Source organism: Bombus fervidus, chromosome 8 (genome assembly GCF_041682495.2).
Source record: "Bombus fervidus isolate BK054 chromosome 8, iyBomFerv1, whole genome shotgun sequence".
NCBI lineage: Eukaryota > Metazoa > Arthropoda > Insecta > Hymenoptera > Apidae > Bombus > Bombus fervidus.
The window spans coordinates 4664497-4680182 of record NC_091524.1 but is presented as its reverse complement, the minus strand read 5'-3'; the positions used below and the strand labels follow the sequence as shown (position 1 = coordinate 4680182).

Below are 15686 nucleotides of genomic sequence, written 5' to 3'. Positions count from 1 at the left end.
GTTAAAACCTACGTGTTCCAAATTTCAACTAAGTCAGTAACTCTTGCACTTTCTCCCCATTATGAGAGTCCATAAATCTACCCACGTAGCGCTAGTTGGACGTCGAAGAAGTTCGTCATCGTTATGTCTCTCGAGTTAACTTCCCCATACGAATTACCAATTATCAAAGGACTCTAACCTTCAAGTAAAAAGAAAAATAAAAAGAAAAGAAAGAAGAAAAAAAAAAGGAGAAAAACACTTGCATGGAGCTGTAGGAAAATTAAGAGTATCCCCTTGCCGGGGAGTAAAAGGATGTTCCAAACGACTCGATGCGTAAGATCTAAGTTTAGAGGTTGCATCTGCGTGTCGAGAAGCCAGTAGTCAACACTGTCGCGCCTATAAGTTTCATGACTTTTCATTGTGTAGTATCGTGTTAATACGAGTGCATGTTACAAACTTACGCGTGTGTAAAGTGCAATGGTTATACAGGTGATATCAGGTACAAAGACGAGCATGCCACGCCGTTGATGATGTAAGCTGAACGCTCGATTTCGAGGTTTGCTTCCGAGTAACCCGGTTTTCTTGTTCCGGGCTCTGAGACAAACACGATTATGTCATTAATGCAACTATGCGAGCATCGCTTATGTACGTTACGTCGATTTCCACGATATAGCGTATCATTAGGTCAAGCGAAATATATAGTAGTAGAACGTGATCAAAAGAATTTCAGTTATCGTTTGATAAATATATCCGACGTTTGTTCTGTTTTTCCAAACGAATTAAAATTATTGCGATCTAATCTTATTACACTTTTGCCACACTGTTATGCTTTGCTAAATAAGAAGAAGATAACATTATTTAAAAAATTTGGAAAAAAGTTTAGGCTTATCTGAGTTAATGATAATTGGCCACGTTTGATCATAAATACAAACTTTCTAATCCATAGAAACGAAATATATTAATCCATACGTGTCTCTTAACTGTCCAATAATTTCGTCCGTTGATTTCTTGTTTTCCCTTTTGTTTCTTTTTTATCAAGCAACCGACTTATCTTTTTTTTTCATTCCTTTAATTACAGACTCATATTCTGTTGATGGATGCATTCCTCCAGAACAACAGGCTGGATCATGTCTCCAGGGTGATGGCCTCGCATCCTACGTACTTGGAACATTTCCTTCGTACTCAACATTTCATTCTAAGGGGTGACGGACCGCTTCCTTACGATTACAGGCATCTCATCGCCATTATGGTAAGTGCACTACTGGTTTTTCTCTTTATCTAATTCATCGTAATGGCGGCAACTTTTTTCCACGCGGCGATAACACGCCATCTGGCGAACGCAGTGCGGGCGGAAGACGGGAAAATTCTTCTCACGAACGCTAGATTTTTATTTCGTTTCCTCGTAAAATCGAGAAAACACCGACTGCTTGGAGGAACAAGAATGGCCGCGATGCTTATTAACATAAAGCCGTCGCCTCGGGAGGTGACATTAACGGTGCAATTATTCGCGGCGGGGAAGTGTCTTAAATGCTGGAAGGCTGTTCAAACGGATTATGTAAGATTGGCCAGAAAAAGCTCGTTATTGTATACACGAACGGCAATATTAACTGGGTCAATGTTGAGAAGATCAGTTTCCAATGTTAAATTCGAATCGAACATTAGAGACACGCATGATATAATAGTTTACGTTGTGAAACCCGGTCTATAACTCCGTTACGAAGTACCTGAGTTCACGATAAGATTTTTTGAGAAATATATGTTGGGATATGCTCTATGGTCCATAAATTTTAACCTCTACAAGGTCGAATTTGTTAACGAAAGCCTGAGAAAAATTATTTTCTTTCTTTCCTCGGACTTATCGTATATTTATTTCATCCTGTTATTCTCTTCGTTTATTCTTCACGTTCGTATCTCACCAGGGATTCTCTTTTACTTGAATGGATAAAGGAAAGTTGTTTAAGATGAAATAAGATGAGGAGAGGTTAAATATTTCTTAGAGCGAACAGTTACTGCGTGCGTATAATTATTAGCGTTAATCAGTTGTTAAAGAATGCTCTTTCATCCTATTATTATCGATTACGATAGTCGCGTGAAGAAATTGAAATACATTGTCAGTTAGATCGACAGAGACGTGTTTGTTCACGTGTTGGCGATTATTTTTGCGCGTTATTTTTATGCGCGACAAACAAAGCCGGTAATATGATTGTCGTAGAACGGGTCGGCGCCGCGACGCTGCGTTCTTTTCAAGCGTCACCGTGTGCCCGTTTTCCGAGCTATTCCACGGTCGTCCCTCGCCCAACGGGTCGTGCTTTGGGCCAAAGATTATCAAGAAACCGAGCAAGTGCAACGGGTTTCGTAACGTTATGTATTCTTCGCCGCTCGAACTAGTCGTAATTACATTACTTACGTTCCTTAATTATATTTCTTAATTTTTCTTTCGACGAAGAATAACTTTGCACGTTAATCCTTCTACTTGTACGCAGCAGTCGGTCATTTTCGACTCATTTTACGTTTATTACTTTCTAAGGTATACTATCTAAATCGTTGTTATTCGATCATGTTATTCGATCATGTTATTCGAACTATAAAGAATTGTACTTTTTGAGAGCATGTTAGTGTCATATCTGGTGCTCGTCTTTCGTCGCTATAGAATTAAACAATCGATTCACGCAACGACAGTTGTTCATTCACCGATTCAACAACAGCCTAATTGTCACTTACGATCGTAGCTATGTTTTCCGATAGCCCTACAACTTATTACCTCCTTTGAAGCTTAAGAAACTTTCTTAGTAGGAAAAGTTGTAAATTTCGCGCGGAATACAGTTAGAAGTTCTTTTTTGTCACTTACCCTGTTTATCATCTCAACTTTTCAATTCCTAATCTAACTCGTAGATGGTCGCAGCTTGCTCGTTTCGTGACATGCGATCCAATCTGTCTGAGCGGTTGAATGTCACAGCATACGTGATAACGCGATAACTACCGGCTCGCAACATGTCAGTACGTAGTCGTAGACGAAATATCGTTTCTTTAAACTTTAAACGATCAACCAAAAACGCTTTATCGCGCGATAAAACGTCGACGTTCCTTGACACAGGCTGACGGGAGGGAGAGATTCTTGAAAGTAGCAGGGTAAGAGGGGAGTTGCGATTGTAGTCGCTACACGGAGGAGAACGATAAAACGATAAGATATCTGAAAAACAGCTTTTCTACCGGTAAACATTCTATCACGTGACATTCTCGCGTCGAGATTCGCGTAATTCGCGCAATTTGGCAGCGTTCAAGGTCGTTGGAAAAATCATCCAGAAGTTTGGGATTATCTGGAGGGATGTTCTGCGACATAAAGTATTTTTATTCGATTGAATTATTTCGAAATAGAAGTAAAAAAAAAAAAAAGGACAAATACGCACGCACATACGTATAACAGAGATTGTAGATTTTATAAGAATTTGTTAGGAAATAATTTATGGAGGAACGTATAATCAAAATATGCTGCATGCTCGTCGGTATATAAACCAGGTTTTAGAGAGAACAATGCCATACGAAGGAAAACAAACGGATATCTCGCCTGCCTGACGCTGTATCAATTTTTAACGAGGATACACGTGGCTGGTATCGTCGTCTTCTGTTACACTGGAATTCGAAATTATCTCGCGCATTTCGTCGACTTTATCATCCGTTCCCGAGATTGTTGTACCGTTTCTGTACAAAAATTTATCATTCGAGAGCTAAAAGAAAAAAACTCTACAAAATATCTCGTAAAAACTTTGCTTATAAAAACAGCAAAAAACATTTGTAACTTCGTAGAAAGCAGAAAGCATCGGGTTTCATTCCTTTAACAGCGTCCCGCTGCCATATAATGAATTCAAGGAAAATTGCTTTTTCACTCGTCACTTCAACTCGTTCTCTTTGATTGTGTCGTTCGATGGACAATGTTTTTCCAAGGTCTGCAGGGGGTCAACGCGCAAAATTTCAGAGTCATCATGCTGTTTGTAGACTTTTCTTATCGCTTATCGTGGCTCTTGAGTCGATCGATCCGCGGCCCTGCATGGTAAACACGTGTTTTGTTTACGCGCTTCATCATCCTGCGTCCTCTTCCCTTTTCCTCGACGTTCGTCCACCTACCTATTCTTCTTTGTCGATGTGTCCGCGTTCCCGATACTCGTTCTACGACCGGTCATTTGAATTTCTGATGTAATTCCAACGCGATCAAAACAAACCAATAAGAAGACCCCGTCGTGTCGCGTTCCCTCGAAGTCGCCTCCTCCATTTTCGCCATAATGTTTTTCATTGTAGTATGAGAAGCGAGGTCACGATGGCGATTAAATTTTTGCAAAGTTTGCCTCTTCCATTTCTACGACTTGTTCGAATCGATCGATTATTCTTCGAACTTTCGATATTGAATTTACAGATACAAAATGTTATTTATGTATTGAGATGCACTGAAAGATGGAGATTTTCTCCTAATAAATAAAGTATCAAGCATCGTATGTTGAAGAATGTCAAGGCAGTAAACGCAATTATTATATTTGTAGGTGTACATTATATCGAATCTATGTTAAATTCATTATGTTAAATTGGTGACGAAGTTGGCGTGACACGATGAACAGTCACTCGAGGGTTGAACATTCTTTTTTCCTTCGTTCATTGTGGCCTTATGTTTTATATCGTGCCAGAGAACGTTATAGAGAACGCAATGTATACGATGGACATGCTCTTGCTCAATTTCGCGCCTCGATACGTCGCGTCGTCGGCAATTTGTCTCTTCTCCAGCATCCCTCGACGATATTTTTTTCGTAGATCCCTCTACCTTCTTTCTCTATGCTCGAGGACTTCTTTTTTTAGGGATTTCTTTGGAACTTAGCCGCCTCACGCGGATGAAACTGCTACTCTATAGTCTCTTGTAGACTTCAGTTCTAAAAAAGAAAGTCTCCTCTTTGGAGAATGCCTAATTTTATTCGAAAGACAAAATTTAAAAATGGCAGCTGGTTGCTGTTGAAACGAAGTTATTCTAGAATTAATTTTTATATAAATTTATATTATTTTTTTATATAAATTTTTGATAGAGTGGCAAATAAAATTATGGGTTTCTTTTCTTTTTTAGGCTGCTGGAAGGCATCAGTGCAGCTATCTCATAAATCTGCAGAAAGGAGAATTCATCCTTCAAGGCGGTGATCCATCGTGGCTTCGAGGTCTGAAGTCAATCCCAGGAAAATTACAAGATCTCTATGAGATTAACAAGATTTTAGCTCATAGGCCATGGTTGTTGAACAAAACGCACATAGAGGTTGGTTCGAACAAGATTAGTCTTAACGTTAGAACTACTAAATATGTATTTGCTTTTACAATCGCGTTCAAATACCCAAACGCCTTTACATAATTAATCCTCACCATCGTTCAAATTGAAATATCATTTTATATTTTCTACTTAATTGTAATCATTCATATACGATATAATTCTGATGTTAAATGCAATCGTTGGTAAAATTCCGTAAAATAAAAAAGAGGAGAAAGTGTTGAGAATAATTGGTGGTCTTTTATTTACAGAAACTGACCAAAGGTGCGGACAGCTGGTCTTTAGCCGAGGTGGTTCACGCGATAGTTCTTCTGGCCCACTTTCACTCCCTCTCGTCTTTCGTATTTTCCTGTGGGATTAACGAAGAGCTGGACAACGTAGCCGGTCACCATTACAAAGAGAATGTCCAGGATAATAGCAATAATGTACCAACTGCCAAAGATAAGCTTTCCAGTAGTCCCAAGAAGATTCCCAATGGCGATGGCAAGACTGGTAAGTCGGTCACCGATCGTTTAAAATCCTGTTCCTAATCCCGTAAAACCCAAACAACATGTACTTCATTCTCTCACGAACACTGAATATCATTAACTACATTCTACCGCATACCATTATCGCTTCATTACAGATATGAATTGCTAAAGTAGTATTTATGATATCAACCTATGCTATAAATCACAGATTTTTATTTAATTTTTTGTTTTCTCTTTATGCTTATAAAAACACGTAGTTCCGTTCTCCAAGTTCAACGACATTTAACGGTCTTTCAACCGCGCCCTTCAACCGCTAGATCGCGCAAGATTATCATTGCTAATGACCAACAAGTGTTTGTGATAACAAGATATCGTTCGAATCTGCACAGAGAACATGCCGTCGCCGCCATCCTCGCCGAGCATAGTGGGTGAACAGGAAGTCGGCGTCGAAGCACTGATGGAACGTATGAAACGTCTTTCGGAGAAATCCAAATCCTACCAGATCACGCAAGAGGAACTGTCCAAAAGATTTGAGACCGTAGAAACACAGTCTGCCGAATTGGCTGCAGCGCCTCAGAGGAGTAGTTCGGTTCTCGACTCTGATATCGGTCATTTCATCGAAGATCCTACGTTCATTTATCAAGACTTCGCCAAGGTAGATTTTAATTCATTGACTCGTTTATTGACAAGTTTATCAATATACAGACTCGGTTGGAATAACATGGTCATGTAGATCGGGCGATAACTAATAACTATGTAAATACGGAACGTGGTTGAAGTCTACACTAAAATCAGTCTCGTATATAACTTTCATAAAGCGTCAGAATTAACATTGTGGTCAAAATATCGTTATATATGTCGTCGTAGTGGATATGAATTCGCCGGACCAATTCGAAAGTACGTTTCAAGGCGACACGAAGCTCGCCGATGAATATTTAAGTTCCGTCGATTCGATCACCGTTTCCACTGTTTTATCATGAATATTTACGACACGTGTGTCTTGTCGAAATCGAGTAGTTTAACTTTAAACGGTGGTGAGATCGAATTCAACAACAAAGAAAAGAAAAACGTTATTTCTTGTCGCTATCTAATCACATGGTAATTACGTAAATTGTTATTGTAAATTATAGTGTAACTTATCGTTTATACGTTATGTATACATATATATATATATCATATTTTTGTTAGTATTATTAGTAACTATATTATTGATTAATATTATTTAGTAACGTATATATGTAATATGTATATATGTATAATATGTATTTATGTACGTATGTATATATATAGATTATGTTACATATTATATATATATATATTAAAGATACATGTAATTTATAATCAAACGATTTTTCGTTTCAGCGTGGTCAACTGAACGATAGACCAACGTTTCGCGTGCAAGACTACTCCTGGGATGATCACGGTTACTCGCTGGTGAACCGTCTGTACAATGACGTCGGTAATCTGCTAGACGAAAAATTCAAGACAGCTTATAATCTCACCTACTTTACCATGGGCACGCACAGCAGTGTGGACACGTCCCGTTTCCGACGAGCGATCTGGAATTATATTCAATGTATGTTTGGCATCAGGCATGACGATTACGATTACAACGAGGTGAACCAGCTGCTCGAGCGTAGCCTGAAGACGTTTATCAAGAACGCTGTTTGTTACCCGGAACTCGTGACTAAAAGGGACTACGATCGCGTGATGAGGGAGTTCAAGCACAGCGAGAAGGTTGGTTGCCTTTTACCTCGAGCCTGTTTATCGCTTTGCTCGTGTTTGTTTGTAGATTTTGAGCTGGTACGAGTTTACGTAAGAAGATATGTGCATAATTCTATTTACATATGATTTCCGTAACATACGCACGCATTTCGGTTTCACGTGTCACCATAATGACTTAGGGATCGTCTATTTATTTGTTCGGTTTTAACAGTGTTTGAGCTTTATTAACGTTTCATATTTTGTTATGTTTTATTAAAAGTGTATTTTTCGTTTTTTTCAGGTTCACGTAAACTTGATGATTCTGGAAGCACGAATGCAAGCGGAGCTGTTGTACGCGCTCCGTGCGGTGATGCAATATATGACCTAAGCGAGGCATCGTCGCTGCTCCTTCGTCTACTTGCTGTCTGTCAGTTTGTCGTCGGTTTATTTTATCGTCTTTGCGAGGCGTCTTTGCGGACTCTGCACACGGCACAGTAAGGAACGAGCAAACGCGACACTGTTTCTCACGCAGTATATAACAATGTACCTTCACACAATGACAAAACACATTCATTTACACACAGCTATATTATTCATTCATATGTACACATAGCAGAGAACAGAGAGGAGTTCACATTATAATAAACTCACCATACACACGCAACGTACAGAATTGAAAACAGAAACATAATGAAACACGCGTGTGAGCAAAGAAGAAAAAGCGAATCCCCGAAATTCGAGTGTCCATTGTGAGACGGCGTTACCAGGGTGTCCGTCGTTTGCTCGTCGCTCGTAACCTTAAACGACAAAGATTTCTTCGATGAGTCAGTGCTGAACCGAAGGAGAGAATCGACCTGAAAGAAAAGCTCCGCGAGGCGCGTGGAAGAAGAAATGAAAATTTCAATGTAGTCGATATCGATGCTGACAAACGTTGATCGGTCACGGCGATAGAACATAGCCGATCCTCGAGTCGGCAAGTTAGAAGATATCGATGGTTTCGTCTCTGAATCGGAGGCGTATCATCCAAAGCGATCTTTCTGTGTTTGACACGCTACCGTTTCCGCTCTATCAAACGGAAACGCGGATGCGTTCTTATTTTCTGCTCGGTTTAGTTTTTGGATTTTAGACACCCCTTATGGGGTTTGAGGAGAAGAGGATACACACGAGAGAGAAAGAGAGATTTTATGATTCGTTTTGTAAATAGACACTCGTATTTTTCTATGTTTGCCAAGATATCGTATAGTAGACTGTTATTTGCGCGTTTCGTTATAAGCATTTCAGATCTGTTGAAGCTTTTGTCCCTTCCCCGATCGTCGCGTTTATCTTTTCGATAAAATTTCCGTGCACATTTTTAAATTGTACTCTTTCCCGCTTTTAGTTTTACACAATTCCCAGCTGTAGGTACGACAGACGATAGAGCGAGTATTATAGTACTTTCGCGGTTCTTTCTTTCTTTATCCGCCTTTCCGTTTTCTTTTTTGCATGTTTTATTACTAACGATCGCTTTTAGGAAATGAAGTAAAAAAGAAGTTTGAAAAGAGGGGAAGGAGAGGAGCATCGCGCGTCCGTTTTTTCCAAATTAATCAACTACTCGCGGCTCTTTATATATATATATCGAGAAGATTTGCTAATACGGCACTGCAGTTAATTGTAAGGATAAATTAAGAAGTCTATTAAAACACACTGTTTCCAATTCGAATTGACCAATTTGAAATGGTCCCGTTTTTGCGTCTCTACGTCGAGACACTCGCCCCTCCGTCGCCTTTGTATCGATTCGTCAATTCAATGATCGAATAGGCGAACAAAGACGACGATGGAACGCGACGAACAGAAGAAACAAGTGAAATAGACATGGAAAAAAAATGAAACAATTTGTCTTTCGCGCTATGACCGCGATTCGCGTTGTACATATTATATACGTTTTAACCTCGTTTATTTCACTGACTATCGTATAACGAGAAAGCTATTAATATAAAAATGACAAAAAAGTGTACCTTCGTTTTCGTCGTATCCGTGTGTGTCGAGAACACAGGTGATAAATGAAGTCTTTAGATCGTAGGACGATCTGCGCGCAGGCACATGCGCGGCTTGGACGCGCGGTCTTTTTTAAAATCGTCGCTCGGGTAGCCATGAGCGCGCGCGCAGAGACAAGCAATGCCTATCGGCTGTGTTTATTTACGATGGTTTATGGCGCTACTGTCACCAACCAGAAATATACGGCAATGTATTACTATCTCGAGCAAAAATCGAACGAAGAAGAAGGAGAAAAAGATCGAAGAAAATCGAGGGCGAAGAGTCGCGCGCGCCGCACCAAATCTACGACAAATTTTTTCGTCCTTGTTGTTCGAAGGCCAAGCGTCTTCGAACGAACTTAAACCGCGCAGCTATTGTATTGGAAGCTATGCGAAACTTTTTGGCATTAATGCGGTGCAGCGTACGCGAACCGCTCCGATTTTTTAATGGCGAAAGTGAAAGAAAAAATCGGCAAGGACCAAGCGAAGGGGCGAACGATCGCGAGACAAAAAGAGAGAACGAAGACTCGAAATGATTGACCGCATATGCGCGTGCGTTTTATCAACGAATTTTCATGCCTTTCGCGTAACGTCGTTTTACTATAACGACGTAGGAAACAAAGAGAAGACGAAAAATAATTTAAAAGGAACGTGCGAATAATAAGTTCGCCCCTTCTGACCATCGAACGGTTGGCAACAGTAGAACGCACGCGCGGCGTTAGTGTGCGAGCAGGACAGAGAGAGGCTGTTTAAACAAATCAAATCCAATATTAAGTCGTTAAGGTACACGGGAGAGAGAAAATGCGGCACAAAAAGAAAAGGAGATAAAAAGAAAAAAAATAAGTACTCTATACACGCGAATTACACGTGTCTGTGATCGCATATTATATATATATATATACATATATATACATGTATATATATAATAGATATATTATATAGATCGCATATTATATATATACATATATATATATAATAGATATATAACACATATACGCATTATCGAGATGAAAAACAAGCAAAAAAAGGACCGATATATTATATATATGAATATTATATATATTATATATTTGTATGTACGCATACGGGTACATACGAAAAGCGTCTATACGTTTTACGACAAAGAGGAAAGAGGAGCGCGGGCGGTGTATTATCGATATTGTACGAGAGCCGAGAGAAAGCAAAACGACTAAAAGATAAGAAAAATCCATCAGAGATGTAAGTGTAGCGTTTGTAATTAACGGTGTCTCTTTATTATGTAATTGTGTATATGCGCGCTCTGGAATTATCGTATATTCGTGTATATGATTCCGAGTAATTGCGTTTTCACGGAGAGCGCCGTCTGTTCTCTCGATCGTGAATCGAGTTCGGGGAGTATCGCGAAACTAATTCGATGTATCTGTCCAATCGTAGATTTACTATCCTCTGACCTTTCCCTTTCTTTTTCTTTTATTTTTTTTAACCTTGTAGACTCTTTCCATGGAACGATTCACGAGCGAGAGAGACAGAAGAGCAGAGGATAAGCGAATATACGGCGCATGACCCGACGAATTAAGAAATTAATTATTACGATCGAAGCAGCGAACAAACACACACATCTTAGACTTTTCGACCAACAGCGACGCGTTCACATGGAGTGGACGACGTCCTCACATATCACATGAAGAGTTTATTCAGGACGAGTCTCTCGCGCGATCTTAGCCGTAGACAGGATTTAGAGCGGCGCCGTCGAGCGTTTCCTTCGTTCGTCTTTCGCTTTACACGTTCTCCAGAGTTTTTTAAAAATTTCTGATCAAAATTCTCATTCTCCGAAGGAGAATCTTAATGTTCCATCAACACGCACTATCGAGCCAAGCGTCAATATCGAGCATCATGATTCATCGGAAGAGTAGAATTTTCACCAGGAATTTTCAAATAATAATTATTCAGGCTCCGAGAGTAAAAAAAAACAAGATCCTTCGATCAGCCATGTCGTAACACCTGAGCAACCGAAAACACGAGGGAAGTGACGAGTTACTCGATCACAGTATTCCGTAGTTTTTTTAACGACTTATTTTTCTCAATAACTCTCTTTCTTTTCCATCTTCTTCTTTGTCTTTGCGTGTCTCGATTTTTTCGTATTTCTCTTCTCTATTCGTATGATTCTCCTCTTCTTGCACCTGATGACGGAACACGCGCACACACACATACAGACACACACACTCACACACAAGCGCGTTCGCGCCCGCGAAATAGAGTCGTTTACCTGTGCACGATCAGAGAACGCAGAAGAAAGTTAACCGTTTACAGGGCCACCATTCTTGACGCGATCGTTCTCGACTTTTTCTCTTCTTCTCGGTTCCGCGCGTTCCAGGAACGAGAGACCTTTGATGTATTTTTTCGTAAACCGGTTCGAAGATCGCGTTTGTATTTAAGGACGTCCGTTTGTCAGTCCTAAACGATATTTAATAACATAGATTGTACAAAAGGAATTATTTAACGCGTATATATGTATATGTATTTAATGTTTTTGATACAGCGCGTCGACACACGGCGTGTAAACGGTTAAAAAGGAAAAAACAAGGAATGAAATAAATGAAAAAGGAGCAGATCTCTCCGACCAAAGAAAACTTTTAATATCGAGGCTTTTCGAGGCAACTTTAAAACCGTCATTCGATCATCAACCATTTTTATACGCCAGTCTTCATCGTTACACGAAATCGTTCCTGATCGAGATCGATCGCGAAGGGTACTTTATTTTCCATCGTTCGAACAGAATGATCAAATGCTAAAGAAAAAAGAAAAGAAAGAAGTTCGTCTTCGAGCTACACACTCACTATTTCTTCCATCTATCTCTTGCTTTCTTCTTCCGTTTCCACTTTTCTTCGTCTACCTTTCTCTTTTTCTGTTACTTTGTTTCGTCCAATGACTAGTTCGTACGAACAACATCTGTAAATTAGAAGAAATTCGTGGATCGCGAACGAGCGAGAGAACTCGACAGAGATCGCCTCGAGGATGGGAAAAAAACGGATGAAGTTGCGGTGTTCGCGGCGCGATTTAACGCCAGGACTGATCTCATAAAATAAATAAGCATTCTAATAGTTGGGAGAGAGAAAAAGTGGAAGGAAGAATGAGCTTCGTGATTGCTAGATTTAGAGAAAAAGAGGAAACGACCGTTTATTAACGGAAATAGAAGGGGAAGAAGGTTGAGCGAGGAGACAACGATCTTCATTGATAATTTTCTTTCCTATCCGCCTAGATTTCCTGACGTGATCAAGTTTTGCGAAACAGCCAACGCGTGTTTTTACCTTTTTTGTCTTCACTTTTCCTTTCTGTATCGGTGAAAGGACCGCGCTTGCGATAGAAATGGTAAAAGATAGTTTCAGGTTTTCCATTTTATGTGTTTATTTTAAAATAAACGGTGGATACCATCCCGTCAGGATATCGGGTGAAGTTGGACACCTCGATAAAAAGCGCGCAAGCGAGAGAAAAAAGAAAATATAACAGCATGGAGGTGGACGAGAGAAAAAAAAGACCCGGAGAGTAGTCGATCGAAAGAAAGAACGAGGCATTTGTTCTACATGCATAGACACACCATACATGCATCATACATAACACGCGTACGTGTATCGTTTCTTTGCTTTCTTCTTCGTACTATTATTATTATTATTATTATTATTATTTTTATTATTATTAATACTACTACTATTACTACTACTACTACTATTACTACTACTACTATTACTACTACTACTACTACTACTACTACTACTACTACTACTACTACTACCACTACTACTACCACTATTACTACTACTATTATTCTACTTCGTTTCATTGTTTTTTTCTTTCTTTTTTTTCAATTTCGACGATAGATCGACACACAGCTATAAAGCGTTACACAAACACGATACCCCATACATTTACATAGAGACAGACAACACACTCTTATATAAAGTATGAACGCGTATTATCAAGAAGAAATATTGTTTATTGATCGCGAATGAACGTACATGTTCGCATCGCGAACTCGAGCCACCTCCGAAAGTCACAAAAACATATATAAAAATAAAAAAAAAAGAAAAAAACAAGCATATTACAATAGAAAAAAAGGTGAAAACCGCAAAAAAAAAAAATATTACGAAAAAAAGAAGAATAACGGAGCAACAAAACATTTACATGCCACCGTGTCGAGTATGATCGTGTGATAATTACAAGTGATTTGACTAGGCCCTTCCAAAATGGATTCAGTCGGTTCACACATGCATATTATTATTATTGTATCGTATCAGAAGAAATCGTAGGGCACGCTGGTGTCTGCTCGAATCCGCTCGATCTGCCGCGATCGTAAATTCCCTCGGGTTTTATACGTTTATACATTTTTTCTCGCGTTTTCCTTTTCTTTCTTTTTTTTTTTTTTTCTTTATTTAAATAGAGATGATTTCTCATCCCCGTAAACCCGGAGAATTCCATTCATGCGACTCCGCTTGAAACATCACGGTTACGTTGATTCGATTAAGCGACGCGGTCGAAGCCTAATCTTATCATGAACCGTAGCGTGAGACGCTATAATTGTAGTACTTCATGGAATTATTCCGGGGACAAAGCACGTTGTGATTGTTTCGCGAGATCTATTCTTCGTTGTCCATTTCGTCCGTCGATCGATTCGATGTTGATCGTGTATTTTATATTATTCGCGGTAAAAAGATTTCCAAGTTTCGAACGATAGGGAGAGAGAGAGAGAGAGAGAGAGAGTGAGAAAGAGAGAGAAAGTGAGAGAGGGGAGGAAATCGCACGCGATAGAACAGCGCGTGAATCGAGCCGACACGAGCGTGTAAGCGTTACGTGGAGGGTCGTATGTGATGTGATTTCTTTTATATCATAACGAATGATGAACACTAAGAAATGTTATAGTTTCATATAAGTGATATGTTATTTGTCATTTATTTTATCCCTTAATAAATGATGTTATATAAAAAAAAAAGATATACCATCGATCTTAACTTTGTACCTTTTCTTAATTTCCTTTAATCCTGCGATATTTTTTTAATTATTTGTTAAGAGATAATAATTGTATTTTCGTCCAGTCACGGGGAGACGCGATCGCGTTGAAGCGCGTCAACGGGAGTCGTAAATTCCCGTTACGATTATAACAATCGACACCACGAACAGATCGATCCCCTAATTTCTTGTGGGATAATAGGGGTGTTTGTTGTGTAATAAAACTGTAATCAACAGTTCTATAATGTATATATTTTTAATAACTTATAGCACTTGATATTACGTCGTCTAAGTATATAATATTAACTTGATGTCGCGTAGATTATAGTGATGACGATATTCTGTTATTGGATCAGGAGTTGACTGACTTCTTGAGTTGACTACGTCGAGATGAAAAGAACAGTAGATGACTGCTCTAAGGATAAGACCCTTAACTTGATTATACGAAGATTGGAAGAACAGTAGTTGACTGCTCCAAGGATAAGACCGTTGACTCGACTACACGAAGATTGGAAGAACGGTAGAAGACCCGTCTCGTGCTATTAAGGAGGAAAGCTCGGTGTGGGTGTGCCTTTTTGAACTAAGAACGCGGATTCGTTGTTCACACTTTTCGGTAGAAATGTGAGGGTAACGATCTGCGATGCCCATTGGTTATAGGCAATGTTAATAAATAAAATATGAGGACAAAGTCTCCTGCAGATGTGGCTCATGGGTGTCCTTATTCATGGGAAAAACCTGCTATCTCGCTAGACAAACACCCGCTTTCTCCGTAATTAGTAAGAGCGTGCAATAAATATGATCGTTTTAAGGACCATTCATAAACCGAAAATACTTATATGAATAGAGATTAAGCTAAAAAGATTCGGTTTATGGTGGTTCCTTAGGTTTATTGTGGGCCATTGTAACGATGTGTAGGCCTTGGCGTCCAGACCATAGGGACGTTGCAGGGACCATCTTACGCGACAATATAATTATTAAGTGATAACTCTTTGTTACTTGTGTTGGTTGATAAGTTTCATTCCTATCTCCATTTCATGTTGTACCAATTCTATTTCATCTTCTACATCTTATATCTCACATCTTATACGCTATATCACGTATCCCACAACTAACTCTTCATTCTTGCACATTTAAACCTCAAATGTTGCATATCAGAATCCACACATCACACCATTACACGTTACACCTGTTCACACATGCATACACTTCTATTTCCTATATTCGACATATAATACTCACTACCCCATG

At 39.3% G+C, this 15686-nt stretch overlaps 1 protein-coding gene across 3 annotated transcripts in view; it reads left to right on the top strand.

Moving 5' to 3' along the window:
* Positions 1–14440, top strand: part of Sesn (Sestrin) — a 150918-nt gene extending 136478 nt beyond the window's left edge. For all 3 annotated transcript variants that reach the window (XM_072009489.1, XM_072009488.1, XM_072009490.1), the window contains 6 exons: positions 1058–1228; positions 5081–5263; positions 5524–5764; positions 6132–6397; positions 7105–7479; positions 7748–14440. In XM_072009489.1, coding sequence (XP_071865590.1) covers positions 1058–1228; positions 5081–5263; positions 5524–5764; positions 6132–6397; positions 7105–7479; positions 7748–7834 — 1323 coding nt within the window. In that variant the 3' untranslated portion in view covers positions 7835–14440. The remainder of the gene's footprint in view (positions 1–1057; positions 1229–5080; positions 5264–5523; positions 5765–6131; positions 6398–7104; positions 7480–7747) is intronic.
* Positions 14441–15686: the final 1246 nt, after the last annotated feature.